General features: G+C 38.0%; 1 protein-coding gene across 1 annotated transcript in view; it reads right to left on the bottom strand.

Moving 5' to 3' along the window:
- LOC117394379 (contactin-associated protein-like 2) overlaps positions 1 to 25,473 on the bottom strand; it is a 545,795-nt gene that overhangs the window by 228,703 nt on the left and 291,619 nt on the right. Inside the window, exons 6-8 of the mRNA XM_033992589.3 lie at positions 25,264 to 25,448; positions 22,575 to 22,718; positions 19,271 to 19,535 (exon numbers count right to left, since the gene is read on the bottom strand). Of these exons, the coding sequence (XP_033848480.1) occupies positions 19,271 to 19,535; positions 22,575 to 22,718; positions 25,264 to 25,448 (594 nt within the window). The remainder of the gene's footprint in view (positions 1 to 19,270; positions 19,536 to 22,574; positions 22,719 to 25,263; positions 25,449 to 25,473) is intronic.

Below are 25,473 nucleotides of genomic sequence, written 5' to 3' on the forward strand. Positions count from 1 at the left end.
GCTGTTACTGTCCCCACCTATCCAATCAAGTACAACCGTTGCTTTTGCCACATCTCCAGCCTCAGGTACAGCCGTTGCTGTTTCCACATCTGCAGCCTCAGGTACAGATGTTACTGTCCCCACCTCTCCAGCCTCCAAGGCAGCCATTGCTGTCCCCACCTCTCCAGCCTCAGGTACAGAGCCGTTGCTGTCCCCACCTCTCCAGCCTCAGGTACAGAGCCGTTGCTTTCCCCACCTCTCCAGCCTCAGGTACAGCCATTGCTTTCTCCACCTCTCCAGCCTCACGTACAGCCATTGCTGCTTCCACCTCTTCAGCTTCCAAGGCAGCGGTTGCTGTCCCCACCTCTCTAGCCTCAGGTACAGCCGTTGCTTTCCCCACCTCTCCAGCCTCGGTACAGCCATTGCTTCTTCCACGTCCTCAGCCTCAGGTACAGTCCTTGCTGTCCCCACCTCTGTAGCCTCCAGGGCAGCCATTGCTGTCCCCACCTCTTCAGCCTCCAAGGCAGCCATTGCTGTCCCCACCTCTCCAGCCTCAGTTACAGTCCTTGCTATCCCCACCTCTCCAGCCTCAGGTACAGTTCTTGCTGTCCCCACCTCTCCAGCCACCAGGGCAGCCATTGCTGGGGACTCCGGGGACAGTCTTTGCTTTCCCCTCTCCTCTAGCCTCAGGGGCAGGGATTAACAACATTTGATTTTGCCTCAATAAACCTGGCTTTTAAAAAAAATCTTTACATACTTCTTGTTGGTTGTTTGATTTTCCAAGATACCTTCTGCAAAACTATGGAAATTCAATGGCAAAAACTTCGTTAAAGTAACGTTAAGGTTTGTTTGCAAATGTCCAAAAGGTTAGGAAATTGCAAGTTAAGGTAGCCACGCAACCTTAACTCTGCACCCTTATGTGTATGTTTCCTGTCACACTTGACATCACATATGATATCATTAATGACATGGGCAATGACATCACAATGACTGGCCATACGGAAGTCATTGTGATTGGTAACATGTTCAGTAACTGCATTCCCACAATCTTTGCTGTCAAGCTCGATATTTCACCAGTGTTCTAAATAAAACCAATTAACTCAGAATACAGAAGAGCTAATTAATTAGTTGGGACCTTCCACAAGCCATATTTCTCCAAACTCTAATACTGGCATCCACAACATTGGCTTTCTTGTATGACCTACACTGTTTCACATGGCAAAAGGAGTCACTGCATTTTCTACAGTATTATTATTCATTTTATTTTTGCACTGTTAACCACTCTTCTTTCAAACTTTACAGTTCAGTAAGAATTCTTGCTAACATAATCTTATGGCTGGAAGCCAATTATGACATTGAAATGTTTAGGTACAATTGCAGATTTCTGCAGTTCAATGATGTACATAAAGCATAAGTGGATTGTAATGTGTGGATTTTATGCTTCCAAGAAACATAAAACACCGCTTTGTGTACCACAGTATACATGGAGCAGCAGTATACCATACAGTGCTACAGAACATTCATTTTCTATTTCACTGGCATGTTCTGAGTGAAATTTAATGGAGAGTGTTATCTTACATGTAGGGTTTCACATATTGCATGTCCCATCCATTTTCAGGTACTCCTTTCCAAACATCAAATACTCATCACTACATACCTCAACATGAATTACACATTTCTGAGTACATGGAACTCTGTTGTTGGATAAAGCACATTTCGACAGCAAAGATAATGCAGTTGCTGAACATGTTACCAATCACAATGACTTCCATATGGCCAGTCTTCGGGGAGAATTTGTCATGTGCTTAGTGATGTCATTGCCCATGTCATTGATGATGTCATATGTGATGTCAAGTGTGACAGGAAACATACACATAAGGGTGCAGAGTTAAGGTTGCGTGACTACCTTAACTTGCAATGTCCTAACCTTTTGGACATTTGCAAACAAACTTTAACGTTACTTTAACGAAGTTTTTGCCATTGAATATATAATATAATTCCACCACCAGCCATAGTAACTAAAACCATGTGCATCATATCTATAGTCGTTTATTATGTGAATTCCTTTTCAGTCATTGGTTTTGCCTCTCTCATTAGTTACAATGTTTAGGAGGCTGTGTGGTCCAGTGGTTAATGAAACAGGCTTATAACTAGGAGGTCCCCAGTTCAAATCCCAGCTCAGCCACTGACTCGTTGTGTGACCCTGAGCAAGTCACTTAACCTCCTTGTGCTCTGTCTTTCGGGTGAGACATTGTTGTAAGTGACTCTGCAGCTGATGCATAGTTCACACACCTTATTCTCGTATCTTGTAAACTACTATGAAAGGCACTATATAATTCGTCGAATGACAGATGATGTTAGCAATCAAAGTCATAAACAATGAGGGATAATCGGGAATTTAGCAACTTTAAAAGGGAGGCAAAAGTTTAGTTAAGCATGCTTGGTGGTGGCATTCTGAAATGATTTTATCCATAGCAGCTCATACTAGTACAGATGGCCTTGCTCTGTTTACTGTGGAAATCCCCACCTCATACGGAAGCAAGCGGCTTGAACTGACGAGATCATGAGGGTGATTTATTTCATGAAACAGTGTACACAGGCCAACCACTTTGACAATTACAGTCACTTTAGGTGTTTATCAGAAATACACATTGGTGTAAAATAAATCAATTAATGTTTAGACCTTAATGTGAAAAGCAATATAACAGGTGTCAGTCAAGGGGTTCACTTAGTTTTCATAGCTGTCTCTTTTTTCCTTTTAATTTGTGGTATATATTTTATTGTTTCATTTTACTGTGTTGAATGGATTTAGTTTTGATATCGCAGACACAAGGATGGACAGGGCAAGGTAACTGTGATGGAGACTGGATGGAAAACTGTACCTTGGGCTTGGCAGCTCAGATCTTAACCGCTGTTCAAAAGAGACAGGCAGTTGCTGTATAGAACTGAAGTATTGCTGTTACATTCACTCGCTAAGTCTTACACTTGACTACCCCCCTGGGCACAGTAAATATGAATATGAAAATGTTGTTTGTGTTGTTTCAAGTAATGATCAGTATGTGCTAATGATGACACTGAAATGCATATTAAATGTGTGTTACCTGACATTTGAAATCTGCAAGTTTTTATTAATTAGTAGCCGAACAAATCATGAATACAGTTCACTGCATATGAAACGAATATTAATTTAAAAGGGACTCGTGTGCTGGTTCATACAAATACATTACTGACACAGATTATGAAATACTGACACATATAATATTACTGTTTTAGCAATAAAGTTTCATTTTAAGTCCACACGCACTGCAGTGAACAGCCTAGTTTTGTTTCTCAAGGCTTTTGTTTCTAAGCATGTCAACTGAAATAAAACAGATTTAATAAAAGTAAAGATCAATGCATAGTGTAGCCATTATAATAGACATGGGAAGAATCCTCCAAATGCCTATGCAAAATAAAGTCCTCTGATCTGAGTATGTTGAACTTCCATTGAAGTTTTATTTATATTGAATATTGTACATTTTGATACAGTACATGACCCATCAAATAAGCATAACAACTCACATCCTTTTTTATAGCATTAATCCCTGTGGGTTTTAGTTACCTCTGGATAAGCCACAGTATGCTGTTTGCCTTTAGGCTATTTCTTGAGTGTTCAGGAACCTTTTATTGACTTGGAAACTCCCTTGTTCCCTAGTTTATATGATATGTTTGATTTCCAAAAATTTTCCCTCCTGCAAAATAATATTTGTCGATTGAATACAGAGCCACACCAACTCTGAAAATGAGTCTCACCCATCAGTTTCAGATACAATTTCTGTAATTGTGGTGCAACCAACTAGAGAATGAAGGCTTAATCCTGTCCTTGTTTTATTTGTGCCCAATTCGATCATGTTCAGGTATCTCGATACTCAAAGTGGCACAACTGGACCAAACTGTTACGCTACTGACATAACCTTCTATATAGCTTTCAAAGACCTACATGTATGTTGTTAATTACAGTACATGGCCGAATTACATCAAGACCACTTGAGTGTTTTGAAGTTGTAGATTAAATATCTGCATGTCTGCCAAAAGGAGAGGTTTGTAATAACGTGTGCACACCCCTTCTAATTACATCAGGTGTTACAAATCTTTTTTCTCAAACAGCGTATATTTTTGCTTTAAAAATGGTTCCAAGACTTCTGATCTAAGACTGTCCTTGTTTGGGAGTAACATCTGTGTATCACGTTTTGTCAGAAGAATGCTTTTATTAGTGACATGCTGTAAGGTGTTTTCAAAACTATAAAAACCTCTCCAAGCCAGCCCTATAGTTTGGTGTAATGCATGGGTCTCGACCCAATGCCTAATGAAATTATCGGTACCCTCTACAAACCGGATGATTTGTAAGTCTTGTCTGACTAAAAGCACCAAGTTATGTGATTTTTCTTTTCTAAATGTATCAAGTATGCTGCACAAATTTACACACATATCCTACAGGTATGTTACATAAAAGGTACATAAATCTTTGTTACATAATGGATAAAGTAAAATTGATATTAATACAAATCTTGAATTCTACAGTATGTACTGTAAAAAAAATTAAAAAGTGTTCAAATAGTTTGTCAATGATACCTTTTTTTCAGTACAGTATTCGATTTTACAGTACTGTACGTCTGTAAACCTGCATGCGGTATAATCCGGCACAATTTTCCAGTCCCAAGTGATTCCAAATTAGGCAGGTTTTACTGTATTGAAAAAGAAACTTAACAATTCGATGACAAACTTTTCAACTATAAGCCTTTTGCAAAGTAATAACCCCACTGAGAAGGCAGAGAAACAACTTTTAGCTGCTATAAAACACAATTGAGGTTCAAATAAATTCAAGGGCTTCTGAGCTTTAAATCCCTGCCCAAATACTCCTTACATCACAAACATACAATCAACACACTTTAAAGCCTATGCAGCTAGTTATTTTGTTTTGTTGTTTCATATATATTGATTGATACTCACTGGTAGAAACACAAATCTACAGTCTGAATATTTAATGGCGATACAGCTGTTTTCTGGAAGCCATATAAAAGGTATCTGTGTTTTCATTTTCCTGACATTAACAATGAAGATGGTGTCAAGCAGGGGGTGATCTGACTAAAAAGCAGACCAAATAGTAAAGAAATACTAAAATAAATCAATGACAAACATGTTGACAAGAGATCTATTTCTATATTCAGCACTACTGAGTGAATATTAGTTCTGGAATAAAAAACTTAATATAAGAATCAATACGGGTGTGCCCAGTTTTGCCTCCAGAATCCCTGCTTAAGGTCTGGATTAAAAAGACAGAAATTGTTTTAGCAAGTGATCCTGAACTTAGACATAAAACAATATTTCTTGCCCATTACCGAATAACCTTTAAAGGGATTGCAACTAAGCAGTGATAAAATTGTACCACACTGGTACCATTTTAATGTTTTGTACACCAATACTTTCTGTAAAGGTGGTTTCAGGTTTACCATTTGCATAATTCAGGAGCTGGTTACATTGGGCTTCTGCTGTTCTATAGTACAGCTATAACCAAAGGTTTTGCATCACCCTATAGAAATAACTAATTTTGCTTCATAAAGTCGAATGAAAGTTTTCCATATACTTAATGAAAAATGGACAAAAATTAAAAAATGTCACATTTTGAAATCTAATATGAAATACAGTACTACTATTATGACTTCCGGTAGACTTTTGCAATATCATTTTGTAGTTTGTTTGATTGCATGATGTTAAATAAAATATCTAAATTATGTTAATTTCATTTTTTTTTAAAGTATGTCTCAATCCTAAAATTTTAGGTGATGATAAACTTTTGGCCATAGCTGTATGTGTAACAAAGAACCACTGCTTGTTAAAACTATCCTTGTTAATTACCCTTTGCTCTAAACAGAGAGAAAAAATATTGAATGACTCCACCATGAAAATAATGGAATATGGAACTCATCTGTCTCATCTTATTCACTTGTGTCCTGAGGAACAATGGATTGTGTGGAATGTAATTATTAATAATTCCATTCACAATGCAAACTATGATAACAGTACTGTGTATCTACACCAAAATTACAAATACAGACAGTCTTTGGGAGAAAAATGTGCTGGGAATGTATGCTTAATAATTGACCCAAAATGTTATTCAGTCAGCCTGTGACTGCAACAACAGCAGAAATCATTGAAAGTTAAAGGTTTAAGACACATTTTCAGAATTATAATTATCAAAAGGATTATGTAAAAAACTAAACTGAGACTTTTACTTGTTAAAAGCTTTTAATTTGCCGTTATGGCAGTCTGAAAGATTTTGAAGGTTGCTGTAGAAATGCTGTGAATGGGGTGACCAGATGTCCCGGTTTAGCCAGGACAGTCCCAGTTTTCCATCAAAAGTCCCGGTGTCCCGACATTTTACTAAAAATTTTCAGCAACTTCCTGTAGTGCGACACACTCTAAATACCTTTTGTCAAAATAATGTAAACTGCTTTTAGTTTATGGCGCCTGCAGTGAAAACAAAATAAAATACAAACATCGTTTTTATAAAGTAATTAACACCGACATACATGCTTATTCCTCGGTGCGCCATGCGTTTTCATTTAGTTTATATTCAATATGAATCCACAATTGTGCATAATATGGTAATTTCATTGCTGTACCGTTCTGGCAGGATTAAGCTGAGACACCAGGCAGAGCAGCGAGAGGTTGCAAGCATATCAACAACGTCAATAAAAATAGACCCTGGTGCAGTGAGTAAAAAAAAAAGAAAGAACAATGCCATGAGAATGTAATAATAATAATAATAATAATAATAATAATAATAATAATAATAATAAACTAAATATAAAAGTAGCAATATGTATATGGCTAGTTAAACTAATTAGCCACAAATTATACACCTGGGAGTGCACTGAAATTAGCTAGCTGCTTAAAAAAAAAAAAGAAAGATAATACTAAGAGTGAGAGGATGGCTACTTAAATAACCATTGAAATAGCCTATATTTAAATGTTTTAATTAACTTATCAATTATTTAACAATGTGTCTCGGTTTTGAGCTTTGAAAATCTGGTCACCCTTGCTGTGGAGCACACATCACACACAACCTATAGTTTTGGAATGTGTTTCCGCTGTTTGCTCTGACCGCATCCAAGAACAGCAGTGCACTCCATGTCTTTAACATTCACATTTGAAAGTGTAAAAGGCAACAGCATATAGTGCTAATATATGTATTAGCAGGTCTGTGGTTTACGATATCTTCAAAGCTCCCACACCGTCCAATAGATTTATCAATGACTATCACTATGATAACCTGTATTAAACAGCAGAACTGGTCTCTGCTTCCGCATTTCTCCGTTTTTAATATCTGTTGGATTAGTGCAACATTTTTGCACTTTAAAAACTCAGGGCTATATTTTAAATTTTCTGGCAGGAATAAAAAAAAAACCCTTTAAAATTATTTAGATCAATTGAATGGACCCCAATAGGCTTTTCAAAATAGTCAACATTTTTGGAGCTATGCTGTTCTTAATTGTGCATTTACTAATTTTGCAGTGCTTTTTTAAGCAAGCAGCACACTTTTATTGAACGTCCTCACAGTTTGATTCATATCCCTTAATGTGCGGCATCTTTTTATTTTCATATTGGTACTCGACCAACTACTAGTTTTCCAAAATACAGAAAAAAAGGGCTTAGCATTATGTATTTGGATATTGCAGTCAGTGCCAGTACAGTAAGGCAAAGGCAAGACACTGAAATATCTTGCTTCTTACTGGCTAATGGCACTGATTAAAAATGAAATCTGGAGCAGTGACCAACAGCAAAAACAGAGTTTGGTTTTCACAAACTCAGTTGCAAGTAAGTGACTGTCACGCTCTCTCACTTCAAAAATCCATCAACCATACAATTGTAATTTTTTATTTAAAAGCTGCCAGTTGCCTGATCATGCATAAAAGAACAATCTAAATTGAAGGTCATTTTAATTAGACTAAATCTTGCTTACATCCAAATCTGGTATGTGTCAGATCTGTGCACAAATCAATTGCAAGGCAATCATACTTTATTCTGTGACATGGAGGGTCAGTGGTATAATACACTGCACCCCTATCTATACTAGTTGGTTGCTAAATTGAGCTTCTAAATCACCTATATGTGGGGTCAGCATTATTCCGTTCTGAAGTAAATGTTGCTATGGTGAGTGAAGTGCCTCCCAGACAAGAACAAAATTAACCACAAGTAGTAGAAGACACCAGTTTAATACAGAGATAAGTGACAACTAATAACATCTTCATTCCTACCATATGATCAGAAAATAGCTCAGCACTTCAGAATCTCAAAGTAATTTCTAACCTTAATAATACTAAAGTCCAAAACATGTAGCCTATAACGCACACCGACTATTTGATATAATTCCCAGTATTTCCATTCCTGGGTGCTACCTCCAAACATCCCAACACGGATGTTTGCAAGTAGAGATGCAACACCATAATAACAGATTGTAGATCAAATTTCCATTCTTTATTATTTATTATTTGAAAGAACACAGTTAAAAACAGAGCAATGTTTCAGCCAGGCACCCTTCATCCAGCTAACAAGCTTAATAATGCAAAATGGATTTAAAATCTTTTGCATTTGAATGAGGCTTTATTGCTTTACTGCAGAGTTTTGGTCACAATTGTGTAGGTTTTTATATCATCACATTGACAAGAGGCACATTTAACCTATCTAGTGGGAATCATCCCATATGTTCTCATTTCGAATTATAAATCACAACGTTTCCAATATGGACGAGGTAAGCTTTGTCACACAACACGGGTTATGGTTGAGAGGAAGCACTGGTATGGATTAGATTGTTGACTTGATTGTTATCCGTTCCATAAGGAAATGAATATAGCAGCTATTCCAGAAGGGTTACGAGTCATTACCCAGGTAAAGCATTCCAAACAGTGATTACCGAGAAAGACGGCAATGTTTTTCAAATAATGTGCTTTTTGTATTAGATTGAAGCAAAACTTAAAATGTTTACTTTGTACAACATTAGGAAGCTACTGAGAAATCACGAAAAAACCAGATCAGTGGTGGGAAACTTGAGGCTCAGCAGACCCCATGTTTGTCTACGAAGGCTAACCTGCACCCCTCCTAAAATAATAATACTTAACTGTCAGTATTGGCAGGAAGCTGTTAAAATTGATATTTTACCTATATATTATATACAGTGTACTCATATTTAATTTATTACACATTTATTATCATGTTATGTGTGTTCTGTATGTATCTCTCTTGTTGTTTCTAGTCATTATTTGCCATGAACTATTCCAGCAGAAAATCTCCTCAAAATAGACTCCTCAAGCCTCACAGGCTTCAGTAAATATCACATTTACTACTTGCGTATGACATTTTAAATGTAATTACAGAGTAATTATGGTAGATTCGTAATTGTTCGCAAGTCTTTTATTATTTGATTTTCAGTAGGTTTTTACATGGGAAGTAAAGCTTTGTTTCCTTCCATAAACAAAGTGTACTGTTTTCTGTAAATGTATTTGTCAATTCAACATTTGAATTCAATTGCAGTTACTGTATAACAATGTTGACCTCTTTAAGGGTTATAAATGTACTGCAAAAGTAGTCTGTATTCCATGAATGCTTTGTAACAGTGTCCTACTAAATGTGTTCAACAGGGGCAAAGTTTTGCTCATATGGCATGAATGTGAAATTTCACAAGGCACACAGCACTCATATCAGCTTGGTTTGAGCTAGAGCTACAGCACATCTGAAATGTCTTGTCCTAAACATGTTGCTATCATTTTCAACATTTCCAATTGTAAGGTAAATACTATAGATGATATATTGGGGATTGCGTTCAATATGTTTACATCATGTTAGTACTGCTTATTCATCAAATTAGCACAGTTTATTAAGGGCTATGATATGAACAGTCATTATACAGTACCTGAACAATAGAAACAAAATTATATTGCAAAGTTTGAGAATGAACTGCAACAGACAGCAGCAGCAAATAAAGAAAAAAAGCTATTTCAGTGATAACAGTTCAGTTATATAGTTTCAGCAGATACAGAAGGTAAATTGCTTTGCACATTGGTTTCAAAGTATTCAAATCACTGGGGCATACAACACAGATCCAAGTAAACTTCAGAGGTGCCTTGGGGCTCCATATATTACAGCAGATATAGCCGTAAGCATGCAGGATCACTCAGCTACTGCTAAAATAAAGCACTAGATAGAAGATGTGCAAGACCTCTGGACAGTAAATCAGGAAGCCTGGAAGGGTTGTTCGCTTATCTGCTTAAAGAGTTGCTTTGATCTGTGCCCTGAGGGGGTTATTAAGTGTAATTTTCATTGTGTGAGTGGGACTTACTATACGTGAAGTAATCCATTACCCAGTTATATAGTTATTCCCAAAACATAGTAATGTCATTTTTAAGTAAGTTGTTTTATATTACCGCCTGCACCTGCGTAATTAATATTTATTTTGAGTGGAGAAAGCACTTACTTGGTACAGATAACTACAGGTGAATTGTAGTTACCACCTTCATTGTTCTCCTCTTCAGTGTCGCTACAGTAATAAAGCCATGCTACATTTAAACAAAGAAATCAGACTTTTTAATTATTGAAAATCATCTTCATATATTCTGTATTTATTTACACCTTCATATGAGATGGTATGAATTTGTTCAATTACGTGTTAGTAGTCTTGAAAGTGAAAGTAGTTTACGTAACCACTTGTAATGTAGCATAGAAGTGGAGCAGCCTTACAACTTACTCTCTTTTGAAAAGAGAAAAATTGTGTAAAATTCCTCGGAAATACAGTTACTCGATGGTAAGCACCATTATCTTCCTTTGAAAAGAAATCACCTAAGTCAGGAAGCATGGAAGTCCACGTGTCTGCTTGAAGAGTTTGCTTTGATATGTGCGCCGAGTCAGCCAATGTGTCTTTCTATAACCTGTGAACATGCCCAGAGGGGAATGCCAAGTCTGTACTGAGGACATGATCCTAATGTACTCTTCAAGTTTACCTTATTTAATATACAGTGTGATTCATTGCAGCCATTTCATTTTCATTTCTAATCACCACTTAGAATGTTGATATCTGTTTACACTATCTGTCAGCATGGTAAGCATTTTAATGCTGGCCATTGTGTAATTACATCATATACCATGTTTCGCCTTTGATTAATTGCTTTACCTTTTTTATCCTTTTGATATAAAGTCATTTTGATTTCACTTCATTTTGCTTGTTTCTATGGAAATACAACATTTCTGCAGTGAATTATGTATTTGTAGTCCTGGGCAAGAGTTAAATCTCTGATTAAACTCGACAAAGAAATACATATCCCAGTATGCACAACGGTAGCTCTAAAGGTAGGGCTAAGGAAAGTTTCATTTGCTAGTTTCTCAACAGTACGGCAGAAAAAATGTCAGCTCACCAGGTGAAAGCAAAATTTGCTTCCAAGTGGCTTTCCAATTGAATTGCCATTGATTGGTACTTTATTGTACAAGTGAGGAAAATGCAGCATTCCTTGTTGCGAAATTAACATTAATAAATAGGATTGTTCTGTTTAATTCAACTTAAAGGGAATTACTCTGAGAATCTGAGTATCTGCACAGCCCTATTGATTATCACACGAAGCATGGAAGTCTAAATTTTAAATCTGGACAAGCAACATGCTCAATACCAAAGCCCATGGTTGCTTTTCTTTTTTCTTAAATCACCAATGCATTTATTTCTGATAAAAATAAGTTGTTCTCAATGTACTTGATGATTTAATTGTATTACAAATAAACTTCAATGTCAGACATTTACATTTATTATAGATTTATCAGAACAGAATACTGCAACACAACATAAGGTACTGCACCTGTGATTTAAAATATAATTGTATATTAAAAGATGACTTCTTCAGCGATCTTTTTTTTTCTTTTAGAGAGTAACAGGATAATCATTGATCAGCATCTAAATCTACCATATAATTCTGCAATATTTCAGAGATAAAATTGCTTTTTGTATTATTATTATTATTATTATTATTATTTTTAATCTTGCAGTAACGCTAATATTACTGGTTCCTATCGCCCAAGGGAAAAACACCATTTTAGGTTAATTTCTTTATCAGTTTTTTTTTCATTCTTCCAATACGGTTACAATGCGTACATATTTTCTGTCATCATTTAAATTTACTGTTACAATCTCTTAGAAAAGTTAGTCTACTTCTAAGCAGTCACCACAGTTTTTTTTTTAAATGCATTTAAAATGCAGTTTTAAGTCTTCAATACAATATCTTAGGCAGGCAGGTAAAAAGATTTTAAAAACTGATTATATTCTCTTGTGTCCATCAAGACACAGTTTATTGAACAAGGGGAAGTCAAAAATATACGTTATCATTGTGCTTGCTATAACATCGCCTGCTTCAGATTTTCCTCTTCCTCTTAAGTGGCATTTGTATCGCAAGTCCACTACAACAGCCTCATTGAATTTTTAAATAGCACATAGTAATGCAGATTACTCTACATTGATAACATGTTGAATGTAACATACATAAATAAATTGTAGTTAAATGGAAAATAAATAATTGGATTACACATATCTCTTTGACCACGTTTTTATTTTGATACAGTACGTACAGCAGAATTATCACAATATACAATGGAAAATGTGAAGGAAAATGAAGTGACAAGAAGTTGCAATGGCACCATCTGATTTCCGCACAGAAGTTGCAGCTTAATTCATGGTTGAATTTATGATACTATTTAGACCTTAACAGAACTCTTAGGAAACTATAGACCAGCATTGCTAAACATATTACAGCTATGGCCAAAGGTTTTGCACCACTTAAAATTTAAGGATTGAGACATTAAAAAAAAAAAAAAACTAAACCATATGAACATCACTTAAATCTTTTATTTAACATCATGTAATCAATGAAACTACAAAATGAAATTGCAAAAGTCTACTGGAAGTCATAATAGTAGTACAGTATTTCATGTTAGATTTTGAAATGTCACATTTCTCAATTTTTGCCAGTTTTTCGTAAAGTATATGGAAAACTACAAAGCGGTATGTAATTCAATATGTTAACGTAACATCATTCAGCAAGTTTCATTCGACTTTATGAAGCAAAATTAGTTAATTCTACAGGGTGATGCAAAACTTTTAGCCATAGCTATAGACTTGGAACAAATATTTCATAGTGGTTCTCATATGATGGCCCAGACAGTTATATTGTACAACATTGTCAGGCAGTACATTGGATGACAATGGTAAGTGAAAATATGAAAAGGTTAACACTAAGGCTTACACCACTCTATTGTCCATTGTCCTTAGTACTGATCCATTGCTTTTCCATTGTTGTGTCACTGCCTTACCACTGAAAATGGTAAATTATTGTAATTGCAAAAGATTTCAGCCTAATATAGTGTAAACACATCTTCTTAGCAATGAGACCCCTTCAAGTTAGTCAGTGCATGTATTATCATAAAAAAACACCTTTTATATGATAATACATGCCTGCCTCCTACTTCTAATCATGCTGAGAACAGTCCCTTGCATTCTTTATTGTGACATGTGTTTGTCACACAAAAAATGTAAGTGGAACTAATACTAATAAGTAATTAGGCGGTAAGCACATATAACTGTATAACACACCATGCAATTAAAAATAAGCAGATTGAATGATTAATTAAGGCTCCAGCCACAGGTGTATAAATAGGGTGTTAGTTAGATAGAATGGTTAGAGTTGATTTTGGTGAGAAGTGAAGGTGTTTTTGTGTTCCGTGCTGTCCCGTCTCGAGTGCTTCTTGTAGACCTTTTGTTTTGGCCCTTGTGTCGTTTATTTTGTTAATGTGTTTTGTTCTGTTTAATGTTTAGTGTTTCGTTATTTGTATTTGTTTATTAAACGTGAGTATTAGCTCTGAAACTGCAACTTCTGTGTCTGAGTCTCCCTTCTTGGTGATAACAGCCTGGCCAGTGACATCACTGGATCCAATGCTTTTCAAACTAAACATCTAATGAACACCCCTCTCTTGAATACTGCCGATGGTCAGTTCTAGTGTATGATACTGAATGTAAGCAAGCAGCCTTTATTCATTCAAGCAAGTAAGGACTCTTAGGGTCATGTACATATGTTTACACAAACTGAAAATGTGAGAGGGATACCAAGATGTTAAAAAGTGTATATTTAACCAGGTGAACATAATTCAGATAAGGTATTGGAACAAAGGGCGGCTGGCAGTGGGACTTTGTTTGTGTGTACGTCTGTGCTTGAACCACGCTTGCACTGAACTATACCATTTTGCAGAGCTTCCCGTGCACAGGATCACTTACCCGGCTGCAGACGCTGCTCCCCTGTACTGGGCTATTGGTGCAGCGCTGACCCCCACCAAGCACGGGAAATGGCTCCCGGGGATCATTACGTGCATCTGGCAGGAGCCAAGGGGAGTGGGGCTGATAGCATCCACTAATTGGTCCGGGTTAACATACAATACTGCAATGTTGTAAGGGTTGTGGGGTTTCAAGAGGCAGCCTGCGTAATAGCCAGGGGTGTAGAGTTGGAGAAGTAACCTGTGTCACCTGTCTTGCTGTGAAGTATTGCTGACCTGCGTATCCTGTGCTTTTAGGCACAATAAAAGTGATTGCTGCTTTTGAAAAACTTCTGTTTCACATTTCTGTTCTTACCGTCATTACAATATTATCTAAATGAGGATGTCAATCAAAATAATAATATGTTTATTGCTGTGGGACAGAGGCTCAAATTCAACACAAGAATGAGTAACTAAAGGCTAGAAAACAAGGTAATTACATATAAAGTCTATAGGGAAAGTTTAACTAGCAAGAATTTAAATGAAAGCTCATTTAACTGTGTGTGAGGCATATTACAAACCTGATTTATACTAACAAAACTAATTTGCTGGAAACCGGTGTGCTAATATCTTTTCACTAAGAAAATGTACATTATAGTAAAGTTTAGCAGAGGCATGCAAGCATTGATGATACAAAGCATTGATGGTACAAATAACAAACAATAAGAAAGAAAGAAAAAAGTTCTACTGCAATATAATTAGAATGTTCTAGAATGCTGTCCGGCATGGCCTTATTTCTACCCTACTGTACACAATCAATTCAGGTTCATTCCGACCAGCTAAACCTCACAGCTACCTAATGGAAAAGTCAGTTTTGACTGCAGTTATTACCGGGACGGTACCTGACAAGAAAAACAATGCCACAAACTCACCGAAGAAAACTTGGTTCACAAACTTACCATAATTTTAGCGAACTTTCATGCAGAAAGCTGTAGAAGCCATAAGACAAAGAAGGCTTACAGTTCAAAAGGCAGCATCAGAATTTGGAGTCACACGGAGCACGCTACACAACTGCATAACAAAGAAATGCACAAGCAAGCCTAGCACACCGACAGGTTTCAATGTCGAAGAGGAAGCTGCTATTTGGGATGACCTTATTAAAGTTGCAGAATGAGGTTTTCCTTTTGACCAAACTGACTTGCGATTGCTGGTCACACATTATTTGGATAAGACAGGATGGAAGGTAGGGAGTTTTAAAAACAATGTACAAGGGATAGAATGGGCAGCTTCTTTCCTCAGAAGACACAAGCACACTGACAGCAAAATTGTGCCAAAACATCTTCCGAAAACGTGCTGAAGTGACCAGAGAAAGCATTGCAGAATATTTCAGTCATCTGAACGAATCTGTTGATGGCATTCCTCCTGATAATATAATACATTATAATGAAACCAACCTCTCTGATGACCCTGGCAGGGCTACTTATATATTTAGACGTGGAACCAAATACCCAGAAAGTGTAATGAACTCCACCAAGACTTCCACCAGCTTTATGTTTGCAGGAACTGCCTAAGGAAAAATTCTTCATCCATATATTGTGTACAAAGCTGTGCATATATGGGATACCTGGACCAATGGTGGACTTCCAGGAGCACATTACAACCGTATCAAGAGTGGCTGGTTCGATGCATGGTGCTTTGAAGATTGGTTCCTTTCATCAGTTCTTCTTTACTGGAGAAGACTTCAAGGCACAAAAGTTTTGATTGGAGATAACCTGTCCTCCCACTTCTCAGCATCTATTCTAACTGCATGTAGGGTTAATGACATCAAATTTGTCTATCTCCCTTCAAACAGTACCCACCTATGCCAGCCTCTTGATGTAGCATACTTCAGGCCAACGAAGCGCATATGGAGAGAAATTCTTACTTCCTGGAAAAAAGGAGAAAGACGCAAGTCTACCTCAGTAGCAAAATATAAAGGCAGGCTTTGCAAAAACTGGAATATACCCAATGAATCCATCTCCAGTGATGGCCAGGTTACTATCAGTTCAGGATAAGGACATCAAGACCGTGACACCTCTGTGGGGTCAACAGTATCTGAATATGTGGTGGAGCGCCTTTCTACCATGAAATCTCCACAGACAGAGTGAAGGTGAACCTGCCCCAAAAAGACACAGATGCAGGAGAGTTAATGTCATTGCAGGAAAAAGCATCGGTGTAGAAGATCTTGATACAAATGGTGACCCTTCCACTGTAGAAAAGGAAGCTGGTGCTCCCCATAATCAGGTGACACCTGGATCACTGCTGGTTGATGAAACACAGGGGCAGGAGGAGGAGGAAGCAGAAACAAATTATGAAGAAGAGCACAAGGAGCCTTTTGACATAACCCAAGGTGACTGGCTGGTTGTCAACTATGCAGGGAAGAAGAGTCTGAAAGGGTTCTGAGTGTGTGTGTCAGGAAGATGAAACATACTTCAGAGTGAAGTTCATGACAAAAAAGAGAGTTTTCACAGAGCCACCTCTAGAAGACATTGATGTAATTGAAATGGAGAGGATTGAAAGGAAACTTCCTATGCCTGCGGAAAACAGAAGAGGTGCTGTCAAGTTCCAGGACAGCCTGTTTGTTCAGTAAATGTTTAAAAGAGGGCTCACATATTTGTTTGTGGCTAACATTACTCAGTTTATTATTGTTCTCTATAGGTTTTAGAGTAATGAAAGCAATAAAAAGTAGTTCAGGGTTCTGCTCGCACAGCAAAATTTGGTTCATTTTTGGCCAAAAAGTGCAAGATTTTATTTTTCTGTGGAGTTAAACTGCACTACGCTGTTTGTTTAGTTTTTTTTTAACTTCTTCAGTTGTCCAATGTTGAAAACAGTAAGGATAAAAGTCTTTATTTCATGTTTTTGGAGGTGCCTCCATCGATTCCACGAAGCCTTGGACAACATTGGACAAAAGACCTTTAGTCATGTGATATGATTAATGTTTATACACTATTATGTAGCCCCCAGGTTTACCTGTAAATATGTCACACACTTACTTCCAAAAGATTATTTACATAAAAGTTCTTACAAAAATGTGTTCGAGACTTTTTTTGTTTAACCTTTTTATTTTGGCTCTGTGAGCTGTGTGTTTTGTCTTTTTTATTTTATTTTGTCTAATAAATGCGCGCCTGTGGCAATGTGTCCCACCCCTGTGTGCATTTGTGTGTTATATGTTGCATGTAGTGTGTTAATGTTGGTGTATTGTAGTTGGTACACAGGATATAATGCAGGTAATGAGCACGAGTATTTAAAATGCATAATTGTATTTAGGCACGGGGATTGCACTTCACTTCACGTGCATTTAAAGTATGTAATAGTATGTGAGCACGGGGTTGCACAGAATTAGTTCACGTGCTGGGATTCAAGTGAATAATTAATTAGTAATTGAATCCCAGCACAACAGTATTTATAGATGCACGTTTTACTCACTTGGGGTTGTGTGTTTGGTGAGTGGTGAATGGGTGTGGAGAAGGAGAAAGTAAGAATTAAAGTAAAGTAAATTAAAGCAAAGCATACCATTGCTATTTCATGCTGGAAGGACCAGCACGATACTTGTGTGTTTATTTTTACTCACCGTGTTTGTTTGTCTGTTCGTCCACTGTTTGTTTAGTGTTAATCTGTTTTGTTTGTCTATTTATTTTGGCCTCAAGTGCCGTGTCCTGTATTCCGTTTAAACCTTTTATTTTACAATAAAACACTGAGCGCCGCAGCGTCTCAGATTCACTGCAAGTACTGTCTGTCTGTGTGTTTCTTTCTGGCCTGACGTCATCCCTGCAGCCAGCCTGTTCACAGCGCCCAAGCACATAAAACCACAGCTACTATCTCTGAGACCCTTTGCCAACCTGTCACAGGCATTTAAAACAATATTAAAACAATATTTTGTTATCCATTTTTTCCCCCTTCTTTAGAACAAACGATTGGACTGTTCATGTGACATTTGTTAAACAGTCATCAAATATCTTTCCACATTAGATTGATAGTACTTTAAAATACTTTATAACAAAGGTCTTTCTGAAAATTGGGATACTTGAGTGTCCCATCATTTATTCCCATTAGAGTGATCAAGCCCTTTTACATTATGATTAAATGTTTAAAGTTATGGATGAACTTTCTAAACCTGCATTTAGGATGCTTCACTCTGATTAACTAATGCTTCACATATGATTAACTAAGATATGCATTCAATATGGCAAACTTGTAACTTGTAACTGTTTTAGACTCCTGATTTTGTTTTGTTTTACGATGCTGTTGAAGTCATACAGGCAGTAAAAAACCCATTAGAGTTCAATACAGAGTTTTGTGACAGAAACAAATGATCAATGAAATTTAGATAACATCACTGACATTGTTGCCAGTTGAATTGGAACAATGATTTGTGACATTGCAAATGCAGTGCATGTAATGGGATAACAAGAAACCATTCCATAACCATTTGCATCCTACCACCGTCTTGTAGCACTACAGTCTTACATCAATCAAATTGCTTGACTACATAACAGTATTAATTATTTCATATTTAGTATCCAGTGTTGTATTGACTGACCTGTACTAACCTTCATACTAATTTGAACCATTAAAACTATACAGTATGTACATTCCCATTCCCTACGGTCATCTAACTTTAGCCTATTGGTTTCCCCCTCCTCTAGAATTAAGCCCTTGGGTAACCAGGCTTTTGGCCGCTATGCTCTACTCCCTACTCTACTCCCAACTAAGTTTAAAATCCTGCTTTGTTTAAGTTAAATATCCCGGTTTAAGGGACAAGCCTTATTAAAATAAAATATTTTCTATTTTCCATCAGGGAAATGTAGATTGTTTTTACACGATGCAATTGAATCCTACTGCATAAAGCACTCTAGATTCATGTATCCTCTACATATATTGTATTTCCAAGGGTTAATGACCATCATCTACAACAGAGAACAAAAAATATCAGACTTACCTGACGAAATGTCAATTCGGCTTTTCTTTGTTTGTGTGAGGTTAATGTGGGCGCTGACCTTGCCTTCATTCAAGTCAACTTCCACCATCCCAAGACCCTCAGCGAAGGTGCTGTAGAGAAGCAGGCCACTGGGGTTCCATGTGCGGAACTGGAAGCTGACAGACATTTCATTCTGGTTGGCACGGCCGGGGAGCTGCAGGTAGCTGGTAGCGTTGAAGAAGACAGGCACTGCATGGGTCTCGACACAGGAGAAACTCAGGTTACCCTGAAACACAATTAAAATAAACTGCTATAGAGGAGTTATAACATGTTACAAAATAATAATTATTGCTACATGTGTCCTGTTTAAATTTTACTTTGTAATATTTTGTAGAAATATTGATATAGCTGTAACTAGACCCGTGCCTGTTTTTGTGCAGATTGAAATTACAACCATCCATTTACCATAAAAACAACTCTTCTTAACTGCATTGTAACCCTACTGAAAATAAATAGTCACTTTAAAAATATGTGATGCAACATGAATTCCATTTTCTAGCTTTCAGTGACATGGAAGCCTTTTGCATCAATCAGGTAAGAGAAATGCAATATCCAATTTCTCCATAACTTCAGGTAAAGTAACTCCTGTCTAAAACCTTAATACAAAGAAGATATAGAATGTGGTGGATTTCTGGATATTTTTTCAAAGCATCCACATAGCCATCTCCCTCAATCTCTTCTTATCATACACAGTACTGTTTATACACAGCATTGAATGAAGCCTGTGCATACTGCCTGATAAGACGCAACAACAACCTTTCAAATTTAAAAATAGAAACAGGACATAAAGAATAACTAGAATGTCAGAACATCTTCGCTCTCAAGATTTAGGTTTTTTTTGTGCTTTTTATTTTTCTTTTAAATATACTTCTTCTTCTAGAATGACCCCTTCCCTGCAGAAGTGTGCACATAAACAAAAATCTACAGTATCCACATAGAAACAAAATATATAGCTGGCGCTCTTGAGCATTGTAATATTTTTCAATATAGGAAATGCACCAATTTTATTTCACTGCATGCAGACATGAACATCCCTGTGCTTATAAAACATCCTCAGAGCTTGCTGTTCCTGACTATTGTGAATTATGTAGTGTATTGCTGCAATTGAAACATTCACAAAACTGTTCACACTTTTTGAAAGCTATAACGGTATGCAAAATTACTGGTATTAGAAGTCTTCACTCTGTGTGATTTATTGAATTTAAATATCATTATCTCTGTATGAATTATAACCCACATTCCACTGTACATAGCAAGCATATCAAATTGCCAGAGGAAGAGACACAATTTGTTTTCCTCTGATACCCAGATGCACTACCACTTTGTCAAAGTTAACAGCCTGAGAAGGTATCTGGCAGCACAGGTTGTGCTCAGATCAGAACCTTGATACTTGTTAGATGTTGTGTATCCCACAATGTGTTTTACATGTTAGTAAGTGTAGCAATGAAATAAGACACGAAATGCAAGTCTATGCCATACGGTTATTTCTTTGTAGTCTGGAGTGTGCCATGCAGTCTATTATGAATTTTACTGACCAGAGGGCTCTAAATGTATTTTGGAACATTTTTTATGAATTAATATGTAATTTGCAGTCATGTTTAAATGTCTTTTTGTTTAAATGTAGTTAAGTATCTTTCCTTGTTAGCCTCCTCTGTCTGAGAGTGCTAAATAATTTTTTTTAGCACCCGGTTTAAGGTGATATTGTAACTAAAACATGTTTAAATAGGACTATTACTGCTACTCCTACTACACTGTTTTTGTCTTTTTCTTTCCCTCCCTGCACTTGTGCTTGTGCAAGTGCAGGACATGGTTGAGGGGACCAATTATATCATTTTCTATTCCTCAGAGGAGATGCGGTCCTACCACTGCAAAGAACTGGAGCAGCAGAAAAAGAAGTGCCCTAAGCTCAAGCAGGGCGCAAAGGCACCTGTGTCTCTCGACCAAAAGAAGGCGTTCGACCAGGTGGATCACGAGTATCTGTTTGGAACCCTGCTAGCATTCGGATCTGGGCCACGCTTTGTCGGCCTCTACCGAATGCTGTACGCCTCTGCCGAGTGCCTTTTAAAGGTAAATTGGTCCCTGACCGCACCCCTCGCTTTCAGGAGAGTTGTACGTCAACTGTACGCGCTGTGCATCGAGCCCTTCCTCTGCCTCCTTCACAGGAGGCTCACGGGGATGGTATTCGGTGTGCCGGACACGAGGGCAGTCCTGTCAGTTCACGGATCAAATGCTCCGGGTTACTAGTAGGTCCCTGGCGGGTGGACTTCCTTCCTGTCATGCTCCACTGGAATTGCAATTTCAGTGGAGCGCAGACAGTTTCAAGTACTTGGGAGTCCACCAGAGCCCCGCGGAGACCTCGGTCGCAGCCAACTGAGGACAATTTCTGCTGAAATTGCTTTCCTTCAGGGCTCTGGTCATCAACCAGCTGGTGGCGTTGATGGCATCGACTCACCATCCTGAGCCCGCCCCCTGAGTTTGTGGCCAGGGACCAGAGGAAGCTGACGGACTTCTTCTTGGCCAGAACGCATTGGGTCTCTGTCGGGGTTTTGTGCCTCCCTCTGGACGAGGGATGGCAAGGGTTGGTGTGCATCAAGAGCCAGGTACACACCTTCCGACTACAGACCCTGCAGAGATACCTGTACGCAGACTCGGCCCTGCAGTAGTATGTAGCTGGCCTCCCTCCTCTCGCGCCAGTTGCACAGGGCTACAACCGGCAGCTTTTCTGGATCAATCGCCAGGGATGTTCAAGACTCGGAGCATGTTCAAGTACTTGGGAGTCCACCTGAGCCCAATTATAATAAAAAGAATAAACTACTTTTGGAACTAGTATTACATTTTTTTCACAAATGTATTTTTCACACTGAAATATTACAGTCTTATTATAGGCTTCCTCATAAATATTTTTTTAATAAAACAGAGGTAAATATATTCCTATACCCCTAGGCAGTATATGGAGTTGGTAGATCTCTACAGTAAGCCCTGTGAGGTTGTATAGCCAATGATTCCAATCACCATAGTGATTTCAAATTCTAAAAAAAATATTTAATTTACCTATACCCTCCAAACAGATCGTAACCTTGCTCTAATGTATTCATGTATGACTTAGTGTACAGTATGTTCAGGTTAAGTCAACCCAAAGAAGAGAACATTCCTACATCCTCCCAGACAGAACTCTGGCATACCCACATTCAAATGTCTACAGGCAATGATATTCCTTTGATCTTCATTCAGATACTTTGTATCACACAAGATACAAAGTTCTTACCACGCTTGAAGTGTCTAGCTTCTTCCTCCTTGCAAGGTCAGTGATGTTATTCCCATTGTAGTTGATGCTCTCCATGCAACCTTTGAAATTTCTCCTGCTACTGGAACTTGGTTTCCCAGAAAAAGGCATTCCTCCAAAGCTGAGCTGTAAAAGAACACAAGAAGCAGTTCAGTAATGATTATGTGTTTTCAAATGCTTAACCTCTTACTGAAAGAGAGATGACCCTGCTTAACTTTGAAACATTTCTGAAGCTACACACTGTTGAGAAGCCCTCTTCTCCATGTTGGTCTTCAAGTATTTAGAGGAAACATTTTTCACATACAGGTATGATATTCACCTCTCACAGTAAACCAAGATTCTACCTGGAAAGGGACTTAGTTCAGCAAAGTGTAGAGCACAGGGGACTCCGATTGGGCTTTAAAGACCTGTTGCTGGCTTTTGTGAGTTAAACATTCATTAACAGGGCACCATCGAAACACACATTCATAAACTACCAAGGGTTCTTATTTACCATCCAAGTCACTGTTTTTTTTATCACTGTTATGCTTAAGCAAACATTGTAATAGAACACGTTTTAATTTTTACCACTGAATTCAGGAGAGGTAGTGTTCTATTGGCAGTGAAAAAGTTATGAAGTTTGGTCCAAATAAGAAAAGAAAGTCTAGAACATTAGAAATGATTTATGAAACATGTAAAAAAGCACATTTACACAGGATAATCATTAAAGGTGGTAACAATGAACAGTTGTGCAGCAAGCCTTTCATGAAGCATAAAAATAACCACCATTTTATTCCACCAGCCCTTTTAGAGTTAATTTGATATTTTCCTCATTTGAGACTGACTGACTATTTGTTTTGTAATGTCAGCTACACAGTAATATGAATAACAGCTTTGGTATGAGGCTTCCTCCAAATAAATCATGTAAATGATTATCTGTTAAGAGGTATTCCTTTGAAAAACTTGATAAATCAGACCACGCTGACATGCTAGTGGGTCGAATGACAACTAAGATCTGTAAGTCAAAGCTGCAGTGCTCTCAGACAGAACAAACCACTAGGCATTGTATTCACCAATGGGAGCTGCATTGTGAAAATATGAGTACTATGTAGGTGAATGTGTGATAATACATCAGTCTGGTGTCAACATCTGTACACAGAGTCAGGTCTCCCAGAGCCAAGAAAGTAAAATACATTTCTTTGGAGATCCACCAACTAAAACCAGTTAAAACAACCTATGTTAGAAACACACAATTCCCATCAAGGATTTTGAAACAGTACAGGTCTCAGACAGACAACTATAGATTTCTGGAAAAGACAAAGCATGGACCTCAAAAACCTAAGGGACAAAGCAACCCATTAATAATGTAAATGAGAGGCAAAATCATTAGTATTGTATTAAGCCCAAAGCCTTAGACTTTATAAACAAGCGTTCCCCTTTGTCTACCATTACAAGACCAAGATAAGTGGTTGGCAAGCACTCAGCCATTAGAAGGGAAACAGCAGAGATGGGTATCTGCTCAAACATATGTAAAGTAATACCTTTTAAAACCTTAGTATTGTAACTGGATATGACACTAAATATGTGGGGCAGTTGTTACAGAGTATTCCCTCCTAAATGCGCAGTTTTTACCATTTCCGATGCAATTACATGGCACTCACTGTCTCTATGTCACTTGCAAGGTGACAAAGTGGTACCCCTCTGAAAGCAAGGGTAGTCTTTACTCAAATTCCTTGAGGGTTTGTGATGGAGAGAGAAGGAATCTGAGCTGTAAGTCTGCCTCCCGACCAGGAAGGATGTTTGGTAAGGTTAGTGTTGTGAAGTCTCCGAGATGGCCGAACTCTGTGTTGCGGAGAAACCTTGGGGAGGGTATGTGGCTGCAGTGCTGCTAAACAAATCCATTCTGATCAGCTGGGGGCCGCGCAGCGATTGGATAAGGTGGGGCGCCGGCTTGATTACGGGGTGGAGTTTGGCACGGGGTGGAGTTTGGCAGCACAAAAGAGGTGCAGCTGCGTAAGCGTTGACCTTACATTGCTGACTGATGACGCCCCAAAGCTCTCTGTGTTTGTTTTGTTTTCGTTGCAGAGGAATGACAGGGGAGCTGCAGCTATACAGCCAGCAAGAGGACCCAGGACACTATCCACTGCACAGCACAGCACAGCACAGCACAGCACAGCACTACACAGCCCAGCCAGGCACCACACCATAACCTGATGTTGAGAGCACAGCTTTTCGTGCATGGAGGGATCCAGGTGGCACCACTGTGATGGATTAATTATTGTATTTTTTGTTTGGAGACTGTTGTCTTTTTCTTTCCCCCTGATACCATTGTTGGTAGCAGGGGTGATTCTATTATTTTGACAGACGGCTTTTTAAAATAATAATGCATGTTTTTTGTCTGAACTTAGTGTGCACATTCTCTTTCTGCACTTCACCATGCACATCCTGACAGGGTCACAAAGGGTTCAAGGGTTTGGCCTCTGCGAATCCCACAGCCACAAGGCAAAGGAAGTTGAGAAGCTGGTGTGGTCAAACCAAGCTTCTCCTAATTGAACATGAACCCGAAGGGAAAACAAAAACCTGAACCATTCTAATAAGAAAGAGATTGGACTATTGTTTTTTTATGATTTAGTAATAGGATACATTTTTTATTTGGGTCAAAAGCATAGAAAGGTTTAGATCTTTTTTTTACCTCATAATCCAAGTCTAGGTGGTCGAAATCCCCATTAGTGCGGAAATGCTGCACATGTCTGTCTAACGTCAGATTGATGTTCCGCCCGTATCGTTCAATAATGACAGCGTGCCAGTGATGGTCATCCAGGAGACTTCCTGTCGTCACAGATGTGTGTCCAAATATCGAGTCATACTGATTACTCCCTAAGAGACAGGGAAATGAAAAGTG

The sequence above is a fragment of the Acipenser ruthenus genome, chromosome 3 (assembly GCF_902713425.1).
Source record: "Acipenser ruthenus chromosome 3, fAciRut3.2 maternal haplotype, whole genome shotgun sequence".
NCBI classification, from domain to species: Eukaryota; Metazoa; Chordata; class Actinopteri; order Acipenseriformes; family Acipenseridae; genus Acipenser; species Acipenser ruthenus.